Source organism: Oncorhynchus mykiss, chromosome 1, assembly GCF_013265735.2.
Source record: "Oncorhynchus mykiss isolate Arlee chromosome 1, USDA_OmykA_1.1, whole genome shotgun sequence".
Lineage (NCBI taxonomy): Eukaryota > Metazoa > Chordata > Actinopteri > Salmoniformes > Salmonidae > Oncorhynchus > Oncorhynchus mykiss.
In genome coordinates, this window is record NC_048565.1 from 86,010,438 (window position 1) to 86,034,831 (window position 24,394).

Sequence of the window (24,394 nt, forward strand, 5' to 3'; positions counted from 1 at the left end):
TGATGCAAAGAACAACACAAAATGTCATGTCACACCTCTCTGTGAGGCACTTGACAAACACACCTGCTGTGGCACTGCAGGACAAGACCTGACACACAAAATGACACATGTGAAGCAAGTCAACCCAAATACATGTGAACTGGAGCCCAGACAGAGCGAGTGGAGAGAAATTAGGCACTGGGGGGCCAACTTAGGCACTGGGGGGCCAACTTAGGGTGTGATTTCATGGTCCATTTGGAGCGAGTCACAAAAGATTGAAAATAGACACGTCTGGAGCTCTGGCCTTTTCTACGTTAAATGAATCACAGTGAAGTGTCTCTACCAAACAACCTGAATCTAACAGAGATCTTTAAACACTGTCTGTATCACAAATGGCACCCAATTCCCTTTTTACTGGACTACTACAAAAGTACTGCACAGTATTTATTCAGGATCCCCATTAGCTGCTGCCTTCCTGGGGTCCAGGGAATAGGCTGCCATTTGGGATGCATTAGCTGCTGCCTTCCTGGGGTCCAGGGAATAGGCTGCCATTTGGGATGCATTAGCTGCTGCCTTCCTGGGGTCCAGGGAATAGGCTGCCATTTGGGATGCATTAGCTGCTGCCTTCCTGGGGTCCAGGGAATAGGGTGCCATTTGGGACGCATTCCGTGCCTCCACCTCATCTCATGCAGTGTATATCTAGTCTATCTCCACTGCAAAGCAAGACCCCAAACCAACTTCAAATGACACGCCTCCTCTCCTTTTGTCTTTGGCTTATTTACTTCCTGAATATAGATATGGGGGGGGGGGGGGGGGGGGGGAATTCTATTGCTGAATAAAAATGGATGACTTTCTCTCTAGAGTGGTAATGCGTTTTGAAACATAATAATACATTGTAGTTCATGAAAGGGTGACTTGGTAGAAAGGGGCCTGGTACACTTCTGAGCCTGCCTCTCTTCTCACCTCACCTGAACTGGCCCAGAAAAAAGAGTATGAAAGAGAACTACTCAAAAGGAAGTTAATTGGAGCCTTTCTACTTTTTCAGGTTCAGATCTACACTGTGTCCTCTTTGCACTTTATTTGTCTTTATCTTCAAGGGAACGTGTGTCATGGGGTGGAGAACAGAGAATGTCACATTTCATTTTCCTCTTTCATCTCTCTCTCTTTCATTTACCTCCTGGGGAAACAAAACAGTAGGTTGTGACACCACCAAACTGATACTACAGTGACTGACTGGTTCAAATGACACCCTACTCCCTATGATATAGTGCACTACTTTTGACTGGGCCCAAAGGACTCTGGTCAAAAGTAGTGCTAAATGTAGGGAATAGTGTGCCATTTTGGTTTCTGACTGACAGTGTCTGACCTACAGTTCTCTAGGGAGGGTCGGAGAAGGTTCTAGAGCTCTCAGCTGGGCCCAAAGATGTTCCATAGAACGTCTGGAACTCTCTAGAGAGAAAGACTGGGTTCGATGTTTGATCCTGGGCAAGAACACCACAATCTGGGTCAGTCTGTCTGCTGTTTCCATAAACAGGCCACATTACTAAGTCAAATATGGATTTAGGACTGGATCACAAAGAAAACTAGTGCAGATGCAACATCAATGGATGGCTTTTATAAGAGTAGAATATCAGTGACCAGAGGAAATACAATAACAATGGATGGCTTTTATAAGAGTAGAATATCAGTGACCAGAGGAAATACAATAACAATGGATGGCTTTTATAAGAGTAGAATATCAGTGACCAGAGGAAATACAATAACAATGGATGGCTTTTATAAGAGTAGAATATCAGTGACCAGATGTAATACAATAACAATGGATGGCTTTTATAAGAGTAGAATATCAGTGACCAGAGGAAATACAATAACAATGGATGGCTTTTATAAGAGTAGAATATCAGTGACCAGAGGAAATACAATAACAATGGATGGCTTTTATAAGAGTAGAATATCAGTGACCAGAGGAAATACAACATCAATGGATGGCTTTTATAAGAGTAGAATATCAGTGACCAGAGGTAATACAACATCAATGGATGGCTTTTATAAGAGTAGAATATCAGTGACCAGAGGAAATACAATAACAATGGATGGCTTTTATAAGAATAGAATATCAGTGACCAGAGGAAATACAATAACAATGGATGGCTTTTATAAGAGTAGAATATCAGTGACCAGAGGAAATACAATAACAATGGATGGCTTTTATAAGAGTAGAATATCAGTGACCAGAGGTAATACAATAACAATGGATGGCTTTTATAAGAGTAGAATATCAGTGACCAGAGGAAATACAATAACAATGGATGGCTTTTATAAGAGTAGAATATCAGTGACCAGAGGTAATACAATATCAATGGATGGCTTTTATAAGAGTAGAATATCAGTGACCAGAGGAAATACAATAACAATGGATGGCTTTTATAAGAGTAGAATATCAGTGACCAGAGGAAATACAATAACAATGGATGGCTTTTATAAGAGTAGAATATCAGTGACCAGAGGTAATACAATAACAATGGATGGCTTTTATAAGAGTAGAATATCAGTGACCAGAGGAAATACAATAACAATGGATGGCTTTTATAAGAGTAGAATATCAGTGACCAGAGGAAATACAATAACAATGGATGGCTTTTATAAGAGTAGAATATCCGTGACCAGAGGTAATACAATAGCAATGGATGGCTTTTATAAGAGTATAATATCAGTGACCAGAGGAAATACAATAACAATGGATGGCTTTTATAAGAGTAGAATATCAGTGACCAGAGGAAATACAATAACAATGGATGGCTTTTATAAGAGTAGAATATCAGTGACCAGAGGAAATACAATAACAATGGATGGCTTTTATAAGAGTAGAATATCAGTGACCAGAGGTAATACAATAACAATGGATGGCTTTTATAAGAGTAGAATATCAGTGACCAGAGGAAATACAATAACAATGGATGGCTTTTATAAGAGTAGAATATCAGTGACCAGAGGAAATACAATAACAATGGATGGCTTTTATAAGAGTAGAATATCAGTGACCAGAGGTAATACAATAACAATGGATGGCTTTTATAAGAGTATAATATCAGTGACCAGAGGAAATACAATAACAATGGATGGCTTTTATAAGAGTAGAATATCAGTGACCAGAGGAAATACAATAACAATGGATGGCTTTTATAAGAGTAGAATATCAGTGACCAGAGGAAATACAATAACAATGGATGGCTTTTATAAGAGTAGAATATCAGTGACCAGAGGAAATACAATAACAATGGATGGCTTTTATAAGAGTAGAATATCAGTGACCAGAGGAAATACAATAACAATGGATGGCTTTTATAAGAGTAGAATATCAGTGACCAGAGGAAATACAATAACAATGGATGGCTTTTATAAGAGTAGAATATCAGTGACCAGAGGAAATACAATAACAATGGATGGCTTTTATAAGAGTAGAATATCAGTGACCAGAGGAAATACAATAACAATGGATGGCTTTTATAAGAGTAGAATATCAGTGACCAGAGGAAATACAATAACAATGGATGGCTTTTATAAGAGTAGAATATCAGTGACCAGAGGAAATACAATAACAATGGATGGCTTTTATAAGAGTAGAATATCAGTGACCAGAGGAAATACAATAACAATGGATGGCTTTTATAAGAGTAGAATATCAGTGACCAGAGGAAATACAATAACAATGGATGGCTTTTATAAGAGTAGAATATCAGTGACCAGAGGAAATACAATAACAATGGATGGCTTTTATAAGAGTAGAATATCAGTGACCAGAGGAAAAACAATAACAATGGATGGCTTTTATAAGAGTAGAATATCAGTGACCAGAGGAAATACAATAACAATGGATGGCTTTTATAAGAGTAGAATATCAGTGACCAGAGGTAATACAATAATAATGGATGGCTTTTATAAGAGTAGAATATCAGTGACCAGAGGAAATACAATAACAATGGATGGCTTTTATAAGAGTAGAATATCAGTGACCAGAGGAAATACAATAACAATGGATGGCTTTTATAAGAGTAGAATATCAGTGACCAGAGGAAATACAATAACAATGGATGGCTTTTATAAGAGTAGAATATCAGTGACCAGAGGAAATACAATAACAATGGATGGCTTTTATAAGAGTAGAATATCAGTGACCAGAGGAAATACAATAACAATGGATGGCTTTTATAAGAGTAGAATATCAGTGACCAGAGGAAATACAATAACAATGGATGGCTTTTATAAGAGTAGAATATCAGTGACCAGAGGAAATACAATAACAATGGATGGCTTTTATAAGAGTAGAATATCAGTGACCAGATGTAATACAATAACAGTGGATGGCTTTTATAAGAGTAGAATATCAGTGACCATTGGAAATCCAGCTGCACTGCTAATGCTATAATTTCATCAGTAGATTATATATATTTGACTATATTTCCTTCAGGACCATCCTACAGTGGGCTAATGTATAGTTGTAGTGCAGCACTCCCAAGGAAGCTAAGAATAGCAGCATCATTCATTTTGAAAGGGTGGAGTGCTGTGTTGTTTGGGTTAGTTGAGGCCGGGAACAAAGAAACAGGACCACGTGCGTAGATCACTGCTCTGAGGAGAGACTGACTGATGGCTGCATTTCACTTCTGGTAGATAGCATTGCTGAATGTGTTATTTTATCTTATCTGCTATTGGTTTTCCTCTCAGTGTATGAGGACCTGTTGCAAAAGCTGTCTACTCTGTCAAAAGCAAGCTTTGTGCAACAGGAAAATCCATCTGATTGTGGGTTGTTGTAGATAACATCTCTAGCCAGCTAGCTAACATGTAGCCAGTAGCTAACTATCTAGCTATCCAGCACTGTACACTAGCGCTAACTAATTACGTGAGAGAAACATTAATAGCAACCCATATTGACAAAGTGAAAACATGTATTTAGAAAATGTTTGCTAATGAACAGAAAATGAAATTTGCGTAAGCATTCACACCTCTGAGTCAATACATGTTAGAATCACCTTTGTAGTGACTGGGTGTATTGATACACCATCTAAAGTGTAATTCATAACTTTAACATGCTCAGAGGGATATTCAATGTCTGCTTAAAAAAATTAAAAAAACATCTACCAATTAAGTGCCCTTCTTTGCAAGGCATTGGAAAATACCATTTGTCTTTTATGGAATCTGTGCTGAATCTGTGTTTGAAACTCACAGCTCGACTAAGGGATCTTATAGATCATTGTATGTGTGGGGTACAGAGATGAGGTAGTCATTCAAAACTCATGCTAAACACTATTATTACACACAGAGTGACTCCATGCAACTTATGTGACTTATAAAGCACAGTTTTACTGCTGAATTTATTTAGGCTTGTCATAAAAAAAGTGGGTGAATACTTATTACATTTTCAGCTTTCAGCTTTCAGCTTTTCATTTTAAATTACTTTGTTAAAATTTCTAAAAACATAATTCCACTTTGACATTATGACACAACACCTCATTTTGAATCCATTTTAAATTCAGGCTGTGATACAACAAAATGTGGAAAAAGTCAAGGGGTGTGAATATTTTCTGAAGGCTCTGTATATCTTTACACCCACACACTGATGGGTGGCACGCTCATCATAGAGAATAATGGTTCTAGCTACCTGACGTTAGCTAAGTAGAGGACTTGGCCACATTCCTAGGCTCATTCTGTATCAGCATCATAGAGAATAATGGTTCTAGCTACCTGACGTTAGCTAAGTAGAGGACTTGGCCATATTCCTAGGCTCATTCTGTATCAGCATCATAGAGAATAATGGTTCTAGCTACCTGACGTTAGCTAAGTAGAGGACTTGGCCATATTCCTAGGCTCATTCTGTATCAGCATCATAGAGAATAATGGTTCTAGCTACCTGACGTTAGCTAAGTAGAAAACTTGGCTACATTCCTAGGCTCATTCTGTATCAGCATCATAGAGAATAATGGTTCTAGCTACCTGACGTTAGCTAAGTAGAAAACTTGGCTACATTCCTAGGCTCATTCTGTATCAGCCTCATAGAGAATAATGGTTCTAGCTACCTGACGTTAGCTAAGTAGAAAACTTGGCTACATTCCTAGGCTCATTCTGTATCAGCATCATAGAGAATAATGGTTCTAGCTACCTGACGTTAGCTAAGTAGAGGACTTGGCCATATTCCTAGGCTCATTCTGTATCAGCATCATAGAGAATAATGGTTCTAGCTACCTGACGTTAGCTAAGTAGAAAACTTGGCTACATTCCTAGGCTCATTCTGTATCAGCATCATAGAGAATAATGGTTCTAGCTACCTGACGTTAGCTAAGTAGAAAACTTGGCTACATTCCTAGGCTCATTCTGTATCAGCCTCATAGAGAATAATGGTTCTAGCTACCTGACGTTAGCTAAGTAGAAAACTTGGCTACATTCCTAGGCTCATTCTGTATCAGCATCATAGAGAATAATGGTTCTAGCTACCTGACGTTAGCTAAGTAGAGGACTTGGCCACATTCCTAGGCTCATTCTGTATCAGCATAAGAGAGAAGATTGATAAAGTCGTTGCTATAATTTTAATAAAGTACTGATGTGTACAAATGTTTGTGACAAAAATGGGGCGGCAGGGTAGCCTAGTGGCTAGAGCGTTGGACTAGTAAACGGAAGGTTGCAAGTTCAAACCCCCAAGCTGACAAGGTACAAATCTGTCGTACTGCCCCTGAACAGGCAGTTAACCCACTGTTCCTAGGCCAGTTAACCCACTGTTCCTAGGCCGTCATTGAAAATAAGAATTTGTTCTTAACCGACTTTCCTAGTTAAATAAAAAAACATAAACTCATTTTAACTTAACATGCATGGATGTAGTTCAATGTATTCATGTAGCTTTTGCTCGGGCATCCTTTTGTCTTTCACTCAATGCAAGAGATTCAAATTCTAGGCGTGTGTCCCGAATGGCACCCTATTCCCTACAAAGTGTACTTTAGATCAGAGCCCTGATTTCATATGCAGCCTTGCTCTAACTGGGTGAGAGCCTTGACGATACGTAATGACAGTAATGTCCAAACTGATAAACAGAATAACTAACAATATTGGAAACCAGCTTGAAAGCATAAACCAAGCATGAAATACTGCTTAGTCGTCCGCTGTCCCTTCTAATTAGTAGTATGAGAACATAATATGATTTAACCAGGATGGAGTGAGTTCAGAAGGAGATATTATGATGATTATTTTAACCCAATTTTGTGTTGCTTCCCAAATGGTATCCTATTCCTTATTTAGTGCACTACTTTAGACCAGGGCTTTGGTCAAAATAAGTACATTATATAGGGAATAGGGTGCGATTTAGGCCACAGATGTGGTGTCATCCTCCTCAGCAGAAAGCAGAGATTAATTGTTGTTGAGTCTGGGAGTAAAGCTTGTCGTTTTAATTCATGAAAAGTTACAGGGAAACTTCAGTTGATCCGCTTTGATGGATTCTTTGATAATTGGCTTGTCATCTATGGATCACACGACTGAAAGATTGTATTCTACTACGATATTCTAAAAGAAAGCGATGCCATTTTTCCTTTTGAAGTATTGATGATGTTCTGGTAGAATGATGCATCATGGGAGTAATATGTCTGTTTTACCTCCACATCATTTTTGATCTACTGTATATAATGTACCTTGAGAAGGGTTTTTGTATCCTCGTGGGTACAGTAGTATGTATAGTGCAGTACGTAAAATGAGCTTTTGCAAGTACACATAGTGCAATGTAGAGGCCATTTCCTGGAAAAGCAAAGTGGAAGGAGTCTTTTATGAACCCTCCCTGGATAGCCTGTGAAATACTATTGGAGGATTTACACTCAGGCAGTGCAGCAGACACTTTGTCAGAGAATAAAGTTGACATCATATTTTACATCTCACTGCTGTCTCGCCTGGACCGTGTCCCAAATGACTACTTATTCCCTCTGTCTCCCTCTCCCCTGCTGAGAGACAGAGAGAGAGACAGAGAGAGACAGAGAGGGACAGAGAGAGAGACAGAGAGGGACAGGGAGAGAGACAGAGAGAGACAGAGAGAGAGAGAGACAGAGAGAGAGACAGAGAGGGACAGAGAGAGAGACAGAGAGAGACAGAGAGAGAGACAGAGAGAGAGACAGAGAGGGACAGAGAGAGAGACAGAGAGAGACAGAGAGAGAGACAGAGAGAAAGACAGGGAGAGAGACAGACAGAGAGAGAGAGACAGAGAGGGACAGAGAGGGACAGAGAGGGATAGAGAGGGATAGAGAGAGAGACAGAGAGAGACAGAGAGGGACAGAGAGAGAGACAGAGAGAGACAGAGAGAGACAGAGAGAAAGACAGGGAGAGAGACAGACAGAGAGAGAGAGACAGAAAGAGAGACAGAGAGAGAGACAGAGAGAGAGAGACAGAGAGGGACAGAGAGGGACAGAGAGGGATAGAGAGAGAGAGAGAGAGAGACAGAGAGGGACAGAGAGAGAGACAGAGAGAGACAGAGAGAGACAGAGAGAGAGACAGAGAGAAAGACAGGGAGAGAGACAGACAGAGAGAGAGAGACAGAAAGAGAGACAGAGAGAGAGACAGAGAGAGAGAGACAGAGAGAGACAGAGAGAGAGACAGAGAGGGACAGAGAGGGATAGAGAGAGAGACAGAGAGAGACAGAGAGGGACAGAGAGAGAGACAGAGAGAGACAGAGAGAGACAGAGAGAAAGACAGGGAGAGAGACAGACAGAGAGAGAGAGACAGAAAGAGAGACAGAGAGAGAGACAGAGAGAGAGAGACAGAGAGAGACAGAGAGAGAGACAGAGGGAGAGAGACAGCGAGAGAGACAGGGAGAGAGACAGAGAGAGAGAGGGACAGAGAGAGAGAGGGAGAGAGAGAGACAGATATAGACAGAGAGAGAGAGGGAGAGAGACAGAGAGAGAGAGAGAGACAGAGAGAGAGAGGGAGAGAGAGAAACAGAGAGAGAGACAGAGAGAGAGACAGAGAGAGAGAGAGAGAGAGGAGTGACAGAGACAGAGAGCGAGAGAGAGACAGAGAGAAGGAGTGACAGAGAGAGAAGGAGTGACAGAGTGACAGAGTGCTAGAGAGAGAGAGAGAGAGAGAGAGAGAGAGAGAGAGACAGAGAGAGAGAGAGATGTTGATAGAGAAGATGTAAGGGCCATCTTACCTTGGTGAAGGCAGCATCAGTCCCAGAGTCTTGTACAGGACTGTCCCCAGGATGAAAACAGGTGATCCATCCATGTCTGATGGGCAGAAGGAAATCAGTTTGGACACCGTTGGTTACAGGACAGTTTAGTTGTGGTAGTGGTTGTACAGTGTCTTATGAATGGGCTGGCCATCTGAAAGATGTAATGAACCTTAATAATCTCAACAACACCACAGCACAGCACACCACACATAAACCAACATATCAGGCCACAGACACAGACTAACTCTTAATGATGGGCTTTATTTGGAGCTATATTTGGCCAGGCAGCGAAACAAGCCACTTCACAACTTTCCTGCCAACAGCAATCAGCTAAATTGTCCTCAACAATGAACCATTGATAAAGGGTAAGGGATGGTCCAATGAATCTTTGCCTGTAAGGCAGTGGTCACTTCAAGAGGTTCCTAATCAATCACCAAGCACTTCTGTAGAAATGCCACAAATAAAGGCTTGCACTCCTTTTATGTATTTGGTTTGTGCTGCTTACGGGAGGTGCACTTGATTCAGAAGCCCTGTGGGTGGGAGGTGCACTTGATTCAGAAGCCCTGTGGGCGGGAGGTGCACTTGATTCAGAAGCCCTGTGGGTGGGAGGTGCACTTGATTCAGAAGCCCTGTGGGCGGGAGGTGCACTTGATTCAGAAGCCCTGTGGGTGGGAGGTGCACTTGATTCAGAAGCCCTGTGGGTGGGAGGTGCACTTGATTCAGAAGCCCTGTGGGCGGGAGGTGCACTTGATTCAGAAGCCCTGTGGGTGGGAGGTGCACTTGATTCAGAAGCCCTGTGGGTGGGAGGTGCACTTGATTCAGAAGCCCTGTGGGTGGGAGGTGCACTTGATTCAGAAGCCCTGTGGGCGGGAGGTGCACTTGATTCAGAAGCCCTGTGGGTGGGAGGTGCACTTGATTCAGAAGCCCTGTGGGTGGTAGGTGCACTTGATTCAGAAGCCCTGTAGGTGGTAGGTGCACTTGATTCAGAAGCCCTGTGGGTGGTAGGTGCACTTGATTCAGAAGCCCTGTGGGTGGTAGGTGCACTTGATTCAGAAGCCCTGTGGGTGGTAGGTGCACTTGATTCAGAAGCCCTGTGGGTGGTAGGTGAACTTGATTCAGAAGCCCTGTGGGTGGGAGGTGCACTTGATTCAGAAGCCCTGTGGGTGTCAGGTGCACTTGATTCAGAAGCCCTGTGGGTGGTAGGTTGAACTTGATTCAGAAGCCCTGTGGGTGGTAGGTGCACTTGATTCAGAAGCCCTGTGGGTGGTAGGTGCACTTGATTCAGAAGCCCTGTGGGTGGGAGGTGCACTTGATTCAGAAGCCCTGTGGGTGGGAGGTGCACTTGATTCAGAAGCCCTGTGGGTGGTAGGTGCACTTGATTCAGAAGCCCTGTGGGTGGTAGGTGCACTTGATTCAGAAGCCCTGTGGGTGGTAGGTGCACTTGATTCAGAAGCCCTGTATTCGGGTAAGCAAAGTGTTCCCATTTTGAACCATTTCATTGTGCCTACGGCTCCCACAACCTCGGCCACGGCAAAGTTTGATACTAGCCTACATGAGATTTCATAACTCTTATAACAATGACCAGAGAGAGACTGTCAACAGCAAATAAGTGTTTTTTTTATGAGCGAGTTCATGTCTAAGTTTATTCAGCACTGTCAGCACTGTTATTATTCAACGCTACTACAAAGCATAAAACTTCCTTCTATCTTCCACTCGCGCTGCAATGAATGAGTAACGATGTGTATCGAGAGCCCTGCCTTTTTATTATTATTAGCAGCTTGTCCTGTCTATTTCAATATTGAGGAATATTTCCCTTTCTCTGGTCATAGGAACAACATGAATTTGTGCCTGAGGCAGATGTGGTGCGACTCGAGTTTCGCCATCAGGTGGAAGACAGTGCCCCTTCTCTCTGGTCAATTTCACCGGAGGAATGGAAGAAGAGAGCAGGTGGAAGACAGTGTCCCTTCTCTCTGGTCAATTTCACCGGAGGAAAGGAAAGAGAGAGCAGGTGGAAGACAGTGTCCCTTCTCTCTGGTCAATTTCACCGGAGGAAAGGAAGGAGAGGGCAGGTGGAAGACAGTGTCCCTTCTCTCTGGTCAGTCTCACCGGAGGAAAGGAAGGAGAGAGCAGGTGGAAGACAGTGTCCCTTCTCTCTGGTCAGTCTCACCGGAGGAAAGGAAGGAGAGGGCAGGTGGAAGACAGTGTCTCCTCTCTCTGGTCAGTCTCACCGGAGGAAAGGAAGGAGAGGGCAGGTGGAAGACAGTGTCTCCTCTCTCTGGTCAGTCTCACCGGAGGAATGGAAGAAGAGAGCAGGTGGAAGACAGTGTCTCCTCTCTCTGGTCAGTCTCACCGGAGGAAAGGAAGGAGAGGGCAGGTGGAAGACAGTGTCTCCTCTCTCTGGTCAGTCTCACCGGAGGAAAGGAAGGAGAGGGCAGGTGGAAGACAGTGTCTCCTCTCTCTCACCGGAGGAAAGGAAGGAGAGGGCAGGTGGAAGACAGTGTCTCCTCTCTCTGGTCAGTCTCACCGGAGGAAAGGAAGGAGAGGGCAGGTGGAAGACAGTGTCTCCTCTCTCTCACCGGAGGAAAGGAAGGAGAGGGCAGGTGGAAGACAGTGTCTCCTCTCTCTGGTCAGTCTCACCGGAGGAAAGGAAGGAGAGGGCAGGTGGAAGACAGTGTCTCCTCTCTCTGGTCAATTTCACCGGAGGAAAGGAAGGAGAGAGCAGGTGGAAGACAGTCTCCTCTCTCTGGTCAGTCTCACCAGAGGAAAGGAAGGAGAGAGCAGGGACCGTGAGAGGCTGACCCTCTGCTGCTCTCTCCCTCTCTCTGCTGAGACTAATGCCGCGTTCAAAACAAATCGCAGACTTCCGACTTCAGTGCGTTCAGGACAACTTGGAACTCTGAAAAAAACTAGATACGATTTGAATAAATATTTGGAATTCCAAGTCGGAAACTCTGGCATCTTTCTAGGGCTCCGACCTGAAGAGCACTCTTTGACTTCATTTTTTCCCCAGAGTTCCCCCGAGTTGTCTTGAAAGCACCATGACCATCAGATGCAGGGACCATCAGTCTTGTAAAATAACATTTATGCGAGGCACTTTCCCAACTGCTGTCATGTCACCCCGCTCCTCCGCACACTCCACTGGCTTCCAGTCGAAGCTCTCATCCACTACATGACCATGGGACTTCCCTACGGAACAGAAAGAGGAACTGCCCCTCCCTACCTGCCTACCTCCCTACCTGCTCATCCACTACATGACCATGGGGCTTCCCTATGGAACAGCAAGAGGAACTGCCCCTCCCTACCTGCCTACCTCCCTACCTGCTCATCCACTACATGACCATGGGACTTCCCTACGGAACAGCAAGAGGAACTGCCCCTCCCTACCTGCCTACCTGCCTACCTGCCTACCTCCATACCTGCCTACCTCCCTACCTGCCTACCTCCCTACCTGCTCATCCACTACATGACCATGGGGCTTCCCTACGGAACAGCAAGAGGAACTGCCCCCCCCCTAACTTCAGGCTATTCTCTAACCCCAACCCGAGGTCTCTTGGCCCTCCTACCCCTATGGGAGTGCAGCTCCCGCTCAGCCCAATCCAAGCTCTTCTCTGTCCTGGCACCCCAATGGTGGAACCATCTTCCCCCTGAAGCTAGGACAGCAAAGCCCCCCCCCCCCCCCCCCCCTTCTTGTAGCTACATTATTGAGGGGAAATGTACTGACTATGCCTGTGATATGTGGTTGTCCCACCTAGCTATCTTGAGATGTATGCACTAACTGAAATCTAATATGTTCTGGAATGAACAATATTGGCAGGCCAGTTATATAGCCAATATGCTGTGATAATATGTTTGGCCTACTGCACAAACCTCATTCCTACAAAACTGTTAGGTTAATGTTCCGTTTTTTAAGTCATGTTTTTAAAAGAATCTGAGCGGTAGATCTCCGCTTGCTTTTTGACTGCAAAAATGATCTTGACTCAGAAAAGGTTGGTGACCACTGCTGTAAAGGCAGCAAAATGGAGGCTGTCGACACCTGTTGGAGCAGTTCTCTGGATCTCTGCTCCAAATGGAACCCTATTCCCTACATAGGGCCAATAGGGCTCTGGTTAAAAGTACTGCACTATATAGGGATTAGGGTGCTACTTGGGAGGCTACCTGGATAAACTTCTTGGCCACTCAGTAAGAGTGAGATGGTTTTCGGCGTTGAGCTAGAAAATCAACTGCCATTTTGTCTCTCATTGATACAGTCCAGACACGACTGATTAAGCCAGTTAACCAAATTGTCTGTCACAGTCACTACACTCTGGGCTCTGCACTGGCATGGGTTAACAGGATACAAACATCAGAGGAAGCTGCTGAGGGGAGGACGGCTCATAATAATGTCAGGAACGGAGCGAATGAAATGGCATCATCAAACACATGGAAACCTTGTGTTTGACACCATTCCACTATTGCTTTACGCACTTTGAGATTAAGGGAACTACAATATCTTTGGTTCTGCTTGTTTGCTAGGTCTCATTTACACAATTATTATCATAGAGTTATGGTAGATGTTGTCAATCACTGCCGTTGCTATTCTGTAGCTGGGTCATTCCCACCGTAAGGTGCCTTTTCTGTCTCCAGGAAATATCACTTCTTATTTACTGTAAAATGTGGATCCCAGAAGGAATTTAATATAAGTTCAGATGTCCTTTTCCTTAAAAACACAAACATATCTTGAAAGGGACGTAGGTGTTTTTGTCCCTCTGTATTATTCATCAAATTCCACGACAAATATAAGCCACAAAATAATACATATTTAAAATCCTTCTTCATTTATTTTATAGTCTTAGTTACATTTTCTCTCATCAATAATGATTATTGTGTTTATTATTATTTTATTTAAGATTATGCCCCTTCCATTTCAGAAAAATACCCTTTTCTACAATGACACCACATTCAGGAAGTGTCACCATTTCAATGGTAAGAAAACAATGGTGCAAAGCTAAATAAATATAAACGCTCAGTTTTAACTTTTTTCTTTCTTTTTTTTTTACATTTTTCATGTTGTTAGTCTGTATGTCCCAGTATTCAATTTCCACCCTGTTAGGCTAATTATAGAGAAAATTCCCAACATTTAGATAGAGAAGTTCACTATTTTCACTATTCTAGCTCAATCTTGCTCCACATTTCCACACTGTTAGTTTCCACCCTGTTAGGGTTATACACCTAACAGGTTGGAAAATGCACCTAAAAAAATAGGTGCCTGAGCTTGACCAATATGTTTTCCTGAAAATCAAACATGTCCTTTTTCTGATGGAATCGTATTTGTATATATATATATATACAGTATATATACTTTTTCCTCCATAAGTTATGATGTCCATAAGGCACAGAGTAGGAATGACCCAGCTAGTGCTGGCATTAGAAATGGAATGCTGGGTTTACAGTTGTACACCACTAGATTCTAGAATGTTGGTCAAACTCCAGGCATTCTATTTTGATCAGTGGGGTCACATGATGGAGCAACTAAGGGGTCATTCTGGAGGAAGTAACTACATATAATCAGCCATGACTACTGGACATTTGGAAATGAACCAATTTCTCACTACACGAGTTTCAAATGCTGCTCAGAATACAGTAAAGAACATGGTTAAACAGCCTGAAGAAGAGTCTCCTTATCCTGCTCCACCTCCTCTCCTCTTCCTCCTCCTCCTCCTCCTCCTCATCCTCTTCATCATCACCACTAGCACCATATTCATCATCATCATCATCATCAACACTACCACTATCATCATCATCATCATCATCACCACTAACCACCATATTCATCTTATTCATATTCATCATCATCATCATCATCATCATCATCACCACTAACCACCATATTCATCATATTCATATTCATCATCATCACCATCATCACCATCATCACCACCATCACCATCATGGTTGTGTTACCTGCAGACTGTGGTAGAAAGATGCCCTTGGGGATAACCACCTTGTCCTCAGAGTTCCTGGCCCAGTCCACCATGCCTTTACGGCCCTTCATAGGGAAGTTGATGTCAGTCATCACAGACAGTGCCGGGAGCCTCTGGATGCTGGCCACTGAGGGTGACAAAACAAGGGAGGGTATTCGTTCTGTTAGGTTTAGTTCATGTTGCATAAAATCTTGCAGTTTACTTATAGACAAGAAAGTTAGACAGATAACAAAACAATTACACCCAGGAAAGGAATACATGAACAATATTATATTTTGCCATTTACAGGGTATGTTGTCCACACATTATCACAAAACACTATTCAATTCAAAGGCTTTATTGGCATGGGAAACATGTTTACATTGCCAAAGCAAGTGAAATAGATCATAAACAAAAGTGAAATAAACAATCAGAAATAGAACAGTAAACTTTACACTCACAACGGCATTAAAGGAATAGAGTGACGTATCCTGTATGAGTGACAGGCAAAGGATGCTTCCTGACTTTTCAAAAATCATCTATATAGGCCGAGATCTTCTCTTGATAAAACCTCAGTGCTTTCTGAGGCTGTTGTTGCTCCACAGAATATGACTTCAGCCTCCAGACACACTCTCAGTTCCCACCATGTACTTGCTAACTTGTAAATAGTGTGAAGTTAGGTTCACACACTGAGTGTCAGAAAGACAGTCCTGTAGCACAGACCTGGGTTCAAATACTATTTAATATAAGTTCAAATACTTTATATGGGTTCGATTGAGCTTCCCTGGTCTAACGAACCCATTTAAATGTCCCCAAACTGCAAACCCCACCCATCTGGCACCCCAGGCAGACTCAAGCAAAGGCTCAAAGTATTTGAAAGATTTCAATTTAGTATTTGAACTCAGGTCTTCTGGAGCATCAGTGCAATGTGAATCTCCATCACCTCATATGCTGATGGAACTCGTTAACAATCAGTGCTTCATTTGAGCCAGATCCTACTTTCCCGGATCCAGTACCGACATGAGAAAGAAAAGACTGTTTTCTATATAAACATGTGAATAAAAGGGATCAGAGTTCAGTCCCGTTGCCTCGTCCCTGATTCTCCTGCCCCCGAAAAGAAACATCATGTGAAAACGCCTATTTTCAGCCAGAACCTGATATTCTAAGAATTAATTTGTGTTGGGCCGGCCCGGGATTACGGTTTGCACAACGTTATAGGCATGTTTGAGAGCAAGGCGTGGCTGGTGCTGTGGTGAGAGAGAGAAGCACACCTGTATCTCACACAGAACTAGAATGAGATTCCCTATCTATCATCCCTCTCCCTCTCTCTGCTAGACATGAACCTGCAACTCTCACCTCTCCAGCAATGCACTTCATTTCTTCCTTATAGAATCAAAGCTGTGGCATGGGTGCTGGAGGAGCTGCAGTACCTCTGATTAACTCAAATACATTTGCCAAGTTATAGAATTACTGCTGTCAGTTCAGAAAGAAATGGAATACTACAGAATACTACACCAGGTGTAGCACTATCATTTAGACACAGACGATTAATAGCTTCTTTAAAAAAATAGCCTAGCTGTGGATTGTGTTCATGTAACCCAATCACAAAGCATGTAGAGATTGAGGTTGTAACCTCATATAAATATCTTGGAATTTTAATTGATGACGGCCTCTCTTTCAAATTGCATATTCAACAACTTACAAAAAAAATTGAAGCTGAAATTGGGATTTTATTTTAGGAATAAGGGCTGTTTTTCTTTTGAAGCCAGAAGGAGGCTAGTATCAGCTACATTTATGTCTTTACTAGACTATGGGGATATTTTATATATGAATGCTTCCGCTCAGTGTTTGAGATCAATTGACACCCTTTACCATGGCACTTTGAGATTTATTTTAAACTGCAAAACCACTGCACTTTGTATACCAGGGTTGTCTGGCCTTCTCTAGTCACTCGTAGGCTCAGGCACTGGTATACTTTTATTTACAAAGCCATTTTGGGTTTACTACCTTTTTATTTGTGCATTTTTACTGTTCAGAAATGTGCTGGGTATTCTCTTCGTTCGCTGGACTTTATCCTGCTAACTGTTCCACATGTCCGAACTGAATTTGGTAAAAGGGCTTTTATGTACTCTGCGCCATCGTCTTGGAACACCTTACAAAATACTTTTAAACTGGAAGAACTTGTCCCGATTGGTGTTTTTAAATCACTGATGAAGGATTTTGAGGCTGATTCCCTGACCTGTCAATGTTTTTCATTTGCTGTTTTATACTCTTGTGAATTCAATGGTTTTTACTAGATCACTTGTAGTTTTTCATGTTGTCTGTCTGTAATTTTTTTGTAATGACTTGGTGCTGCCTATCTTGGGCGCTCTTGAAAAGAGATTTTAATCTCAATGAGCCCTTCCTGTTTAAATAAAGGTTAAATAAATCAAATAGCCAGGGAACGCACGGAAAATCTGTCAGTAAACAGCATGCAGCCAGAACCAGGCTTTCACAATATTTCAAATACTATTGTGGAAAAACACAGGTCAGAAAGCAAATGGCTCCTGCCTAAAGGAGAAGACTCTAATCGGACTGTACACCATTCAAATATTTGATAAACTTCCAAATAGGCCTACTGAGCAAACATTGTTTTACAAAGTACAACAAGAGGGACAGGCTTTCAGCATGAGAGTATTGGCCATCGGCGGCCAGTGAGCTGTGCATCATTGGGTGAGTCAGTGAAACTGGAAAGCTTTTCTAGGACTGTCATTTCCTCCTCATATTGTACAAGAATTCTCCACACACCTAGGCCTAGGCTATTGATGGATTCAAGATGAGGTCGTTTTGATTGATCTCACTTTGTCAGTGTCAAAGTAGCCTGTCATTTCCTTCTCATATTGTACAAGAAGTCTCCACACACCTAGGCCTAGGCTATTGATGGATTCAAGATGAGGTCGTTTTGATTGATATCACTTTGTCAGTGTCAAAGTAGCCTGTCATTTCCTCCTCATATTGTACAAGAAGTCTCCACACACCTAGGCCTAGGCTATTGATGGATTCAAGATGAGGTCGTTTTGATTGATATCACTTTGTCAGTGTCAAAGTAGCCTGTCATTTCCTCCTCATATTGTACAAGAAGTCTCCACACACCTAGGCCTAGGCTATTGATGGATTCAAGATGAGGTCGTTTTGATTGATATCACTTTGTCAGTGTCAAAGTAGCCTGTCATTTCCTCCTCATATTGTACAAGAAGTCTCCACACACCTAGGCCTAGGCTATTGGTGGATTCAAGATGAGGTCGTTTTGATTGATATCACTTTGTCAGTGTCAAAGTAGCCTGTCATTTCCTCCTCATATTGTACAAGAAGTCTCCACACACCTAGGCCTAGGCTATTGATGGATTCAAGATGAGGTCGTTTTGATTGATATCACTTTGTCAGTGTCAAAGTAGCCTGTCATTTCCTCCTCATATTGTACAAGAAGTCTCCACACACCTAGGCCTAGGCTATTGGTGGATTCAAGATGAGGTCGTTTTGATTGATATCACTTTGTCAGTGTCAAAGTAGCCTGTCATTTCCATCATTTGCGCTTTATAAAACAATATTATTCTAAAGTAATATAAAATGATGTACAATTGCACGAAATGTCTTTATAAAAGGCCATTCCTCCTGGAGAATGACTTTAATAGTGGAGTCTGACTTTAATAGTGGAGTCTGACTTTAATAGTGGAGTCTGACTTTAATGTTGGAGTCTGACTTTATTGGTGGAGTCTGACTTTAATGGTGGAGTCTGACTTTATTGGTGTAGTCTGACTTTAATAGTGGAGTCTGACTTTAATAGTGGAGTCTGACTTTAATAGTGGAGTCTGACTTTAATGGTGGAGTCTGACTTTAATGGTGGAGTCTGACTTTATTGGTGTAGTCTGACTTTAATAGTGGAGTCTGACTTTAATAGTGGAGTCTGACTTTAATAGTGGAGTCTGACTTTAATGGCGGAGTCTGACTTTAATAGTGGAGTCTGACTTTAATAGTGGAGTCTGACTTGAATGTTGGAGTCTGACTTTAATAGTGGAGTCTGACTTTAATGGTGGAGTCTGACTTGAATGTTGGAGTCTGACTTTAATGGTGGAGTCTGACTTTAATGGTGGAGTCTGACTTGAATGTTGGAGTCTGACTTTAATGGTGGAGTCTGACTTTATTGGTGGAGTCTGACTTTAATAGTGGAGTCTGACTTGAATGTTGGAGTCTGACTTTAATAGTGGAGTCTGACTTTAATGGTGGAGTCTGACTTGAATGTTGGAGTCTGACTTTAATGGTGGAGTCTGACTTTATTGGTGGAGTCTGACTTTAATGGTGGAGTCTGACTTTAATGGTGGAGTCTGACTTTATTGGTGGAGTCTGACTTTAATGGTGGAGTCTGACTTGAATGGTGGAGTCTGACTTGAATGGTGGAGTCTGACTTTATTGGTGGTGTCTGACTTTAATGGTGGAGTCTGACTTGAATGGTGGAGTCTGACTTTAATGGTAGAGTCTGACTTTATTGGTGTAGTCTGACTTTAATGGTGGAGTCTGACTTTAATGGTGGAGTCTGACTTTATTGGTGGAGTCTGACTTTAATGGTGGAGTCTGACTTTAATGGTGGAGTCTGACTTTATTGGTGGAGTCTGACTTTAATGGTGGAGTCTGACTTGAATGGTGGAGTCTGACTTTAATGGTGGAGTCTGACTTTAATGGTGGAGTCTGACTTTATTGGTGGAGTCTGACTTTAATGGTGGAGTCTGACTTGAATGGTGGAGTCTGACTTGAATGGTGGAGTCTGACTTTATTGGTGGTGTCTGACTTTAATGGTGGAGTCTGACTTGAATGGTGGAGTCTGACTTTAATGGTAGAGTCTGACTTTATTGGTGTAGTCTGACTTTAATGGTGGAGTCTGACTTTAATGGTGGAGGCTGACTTTATTGGTGGAGTCTGACTTTAATGGTGGAGTCTGACTTTAATGGTGGAGTCTGACTTTATTGGTGGAGTCTGACTTTAATGGTGGAGTCTGACTTGAATGGTGGAGTCTGACTTGAATGGTGGAGTCTGACTTTATTGGTGGTGTCTGACTTTAATGGTGGAGTCTGACTTGAATGGTGGAGTCTGACTTTAATGGTGGAGTCTGACTTTATTGGTGGTGTCTGACTTTAATGATGGAGTCTGACTTTAATGGTGGAGTCTGACTTTAATGGTGGAGTCTGACTTTAATGGTGGAGTCTGACTTTAATAGTAGAGTCTGACTTTAATAGTGGAGTCTGACTTTAATAGTAGAGTCTGACTTTATTGGTGGAGACCGTGTATATAAACTTCCCTGCAATGACAGCTTCTCTGCCACTCCGTTTCCAATCCACTTTCAGGCTCCAGCAATTAGGTAAGACATTGTCTGTCTCAAATGGCACTGATAGTGCTTTGGCTAAAAGAAGTGCAAGAAATAGGGAACAGGGGGCCATTTGGGACACTTTTGCCATAAAATAATGTGTGATAGGATTACCAGTGTTTTGTTAAGATTGAGACTTATCCTCTCTGTCTAAAGCCACATTTATCCCATACATTGTTTGTTTGTCTCAAAAGCATTTCAAACCATGAAGGAAGGCATCACACCCAAACTATGTTCATTTTCATAATAAAGAATGAATACATTCCTAATCAAAATAATATGTTTGTAATCTACTTCCATTCTACTTCATATCAAAAGCTTTCACACATGACTGTAGACTGTACAACACTCAGACATGACTGTAGACTGTACAACACTCACACATGACTGTAGACTGTACAACACTCACACATGACTGTAGACTGTACAACACTCAGACATGACTGTAGACTGTACAACACTCACACATGACTGTAGACTGTACAACACTCACACATGACTGTAGACTGTACAACACTAACACACATGACTGTAGACTGTACAACACTCACACATGACTGTAGACTGTACAACACTCAGACATGACTGTAGACTGTACAACACTCACACATGACTGTAGACTGTACAACACTCACACATGACTGTAGACTGTACAACACTCAGACATGACTGTAGACTGTACAACACTCAGACATGACTGTAGACTGTACAACACTCAGACATGACTGTAGACTGTACAACACTCAGACATGACTGTAGACTGTACAACACTCAGACATGACTGTAGACTGTACAACACTCAGACATGACTGTAGACTGTACAACACTCACACATGACTGTAGACTGTACAACACTCAGACATGACTGTAGACTGTACAACACTCAGACATGACTGTAGACTGTACAACACTCAGACATGACTGTAGACTGTACAACACTCACACATGACTGTAGACTGTACAACACTCAGACATGACTGTAGACTGTACAACACTCAGACATGACTGTAGACTGTACAACACTCAGACATGACTGTAGACTGTACAACACTCAGACATGACTGTAGACTGTACAACACTCAGACATGACTGTAGACTGTACAACACTCACACATGACTGTAGACTGTACAACACTCACACATGACTGTAGACTGTACAACACTCACACATGACTAGACTGCACAACACTCAGACATGACTGTAGACTGTACAACACTCAGACATGACTGTAGACTGTACAACACTCACACATGAATGTAGACTATACAACACTCAGACATGACTGTAGACTGTACAACACTCAGACATGACTGTAGACTGTACAACACTCAGACATGACTGTAGACTGTACAACACTCAGACATGACTGTAGACTGTACAACACTCACACATGACTAGACTGCACAACACTCACACATGACTGTAGACTGTACAACACTCAGACATGACTAGACTGTACAACACTCAGACATGACTGTAGACTGTACAACACTCACACATGACTGTAGACTGTACAACACTCACACATGACTGTAGACTGTACAACACTCACACATGACTAGACTGTACAACACTCACACATGACTGTAGACTGTACAACACTCAGACATGACTGTAGACTGTACAACACTCAGACATGACTGTAGACTGTACAACACTCAGACATGACTGTAGACTGTACAACACTCAGACATGACTGTAGACTGTACAACACTCAGACATGACTGTAGACTGTACAACACTCAGACATGACCGTAGACTGTACAACACTCAGACATGACTGTAGACTGTACAACACATCAATCATGAATGTAAACTGTGCAACACTGACACACCAAAATCAAAGATCTGATTTAAAGTTGACCAAAGCTGGAGAGGTAATCTATATCAACACCTACTTTATCATTACACTGCATCTCTGCTGTCCTACAGAGCTAACGGTCCTAACCCTACACCGAGGGGTTGATGACATGGTCCTAGCCCTAGTCCTAACCCTACACCAAGGGGTTGATGACATGGTCCTAGCCCTAGTCCTAACCCTACACCAAGGGGTTGATGACATGGTCCTAGCCCTAGTCCTAACCCTACACCAAGGGGTTGATGACATGGTCCTAGCCCTAGTCCTAACCCTACACCAAGGGGTTGATGACATGGTCCTAGCCCTAGTCCTAACCCTACACCAAGGGGTTGATGACATGGTCCTAGCCCCAGTCCTAACCCTACACCAAGGGGTTGATGACATGGTCCTAGCCCCAGTCCTAACCCTACACCAGGGGGTTGATGACATGGTCCTAGCCCTAGTCCTAACCCTACACCAAGGGGTTGATGACATGGTCCAAGCCCCAGTCCTAACCCTACACCAGGGGGTTGATGACATGGTCCAAGCCCCAGTCCTAACCCTTCACCAAGGGGTTGATGACATGGTCCTAGCCCCAGTCCTAACCCTGCACCAAGGGGTTGATGACATGGACCTAGCCCCAGTCCTAACCCTACACCAAGGGGTTGATGACATGGTCCTAGCCCCAGTCCTAACCCTACACCAGGGGGTTGATGACATGGTCCAAGCCCCAGTCCTAACCCTTCACCAAGGGGTTGATGACATGGTCCTAGCCCCAGTCCTAACCCTACACCAAGGGGTTGATGACATGGTCCTAGCCCCAGTCCTAACCCTACACCAGGGGGTTGATGACATGGTCCTAGCCCCAGTCCTAACCCTACACCAGGGGGTTGATGACATGGTCCTAGCCCCAGTCCTAACCCTACACCAGGGGGTTGATGACAGTCTGGTGTTACTGCAGTCTGATGGTATTACAGTCTGATGGTATTACAGTCTGACTGTAGTACAGTCTGATGGTATTACAGTCTGTACTACAGTCTGGTGGTATTACAGTCTGATGGTATTACAGTCTGGTGGTACTACAGCATGGTGGTACTACAGTCTGGTGGTATTACAGTCTGGTGGTATTATAGTCCGATGGTACTGCAGTCTGATGCTATTACAATCTGCTGGTACTGCAGTCTGATGGTTTTACAGTCGGGTGGTACTACCTTCTGGTGATACTAAATTCAAATTATTTATTTTTTTATATAGCCCTTCGTACATCAGCTGATATCTCAAAGTGCTGTACAGAAACCCAGCCTAAAACCCCAAACAGCAAGCAATGCAGGTGTAGAAGCACAGTCTGATGGTACTACAGTCTGATGGTACTATAGTCTGGTGGTATTACAGTCTGGTGGTACTACAGTCTGACGGTACTACAGTCTGATGGTACTATAGTCTGGTGGTATTACAGTCTGGTGGTATTACAGTCTGTTGGTACTACAGCATGGTGGTACTACAGTCTGAGGGAACTACAGTCTGGTGGTACTACAGTCTGGTGGTACTACAGTCTGATGTTACTACATTCTTATGGTACTACAGTCGGGTGGTACTACAGTCTGATGGTATTACATTCTTATGGTACTACAGCAATGTGGTACTACAGTCTGATGGAAGTATAGTCTGGTGGTACTACAGTCTGATGGTACTATAGTCTGGTGGTACTACAGCATGGTGGTACTACAATCTGATGGTACTACAGTCTGATGGTACTCCAGTCTGATGGTATTACATTCTTATGGTACTACAGTCTGATTGTACTGCAGCATGGTGGTACTACAATCTGATGGTACTACAGTCTGGTGGTACTACAGTCTGATGGTATTACAGTCTGGTGGTACTGCAGTCTGATTGTACAGCAGCATGGTGGTATTACAGTCTGATGGTACTACAGTCTGATGGTACTACAGTCTGATGGTATTACAGTCTGGTGGGACTACAGTCTGATGGTATTACATTCTTATGGTACTACAATCTGATGATACTACAGTCTGGTGGTACTACAATCTGT

General features: G+C 42.7%; 1 protein-coding gene across 5 annotated transcripts in view; it reads right to left on the reverse strand.

Annotated features, from left to right (window-relative positions):
- LOC110531925 (adhesion G protein-coupled receptor B3) overlaps positions 1-24,394 on the reverse strand; it is a 155,600-nt gene that overhangs the window by 118,861 nt on the left and 12,345 nt on the right. For all 5 annotated transcript variants that reach the window (XM_036987706.1, XM_036987698.1, XM_036987682.1 and 2 more), the window contains exons 2-3: positions 15,110-15,256; positions 9,149-9,224 (exon numbers count right to left, since the gene is read on the reverse strand). In XM_036987706.1, the coding sequence (XP_036843601.1) occupies positions 9,149-9,224; positions 15,110-15,256 (223 nt within the window). The remainder of the gene's footprint in view (positions 1-9,148; positions 9,225-15,109; positions 15,257-24,394) is intronic.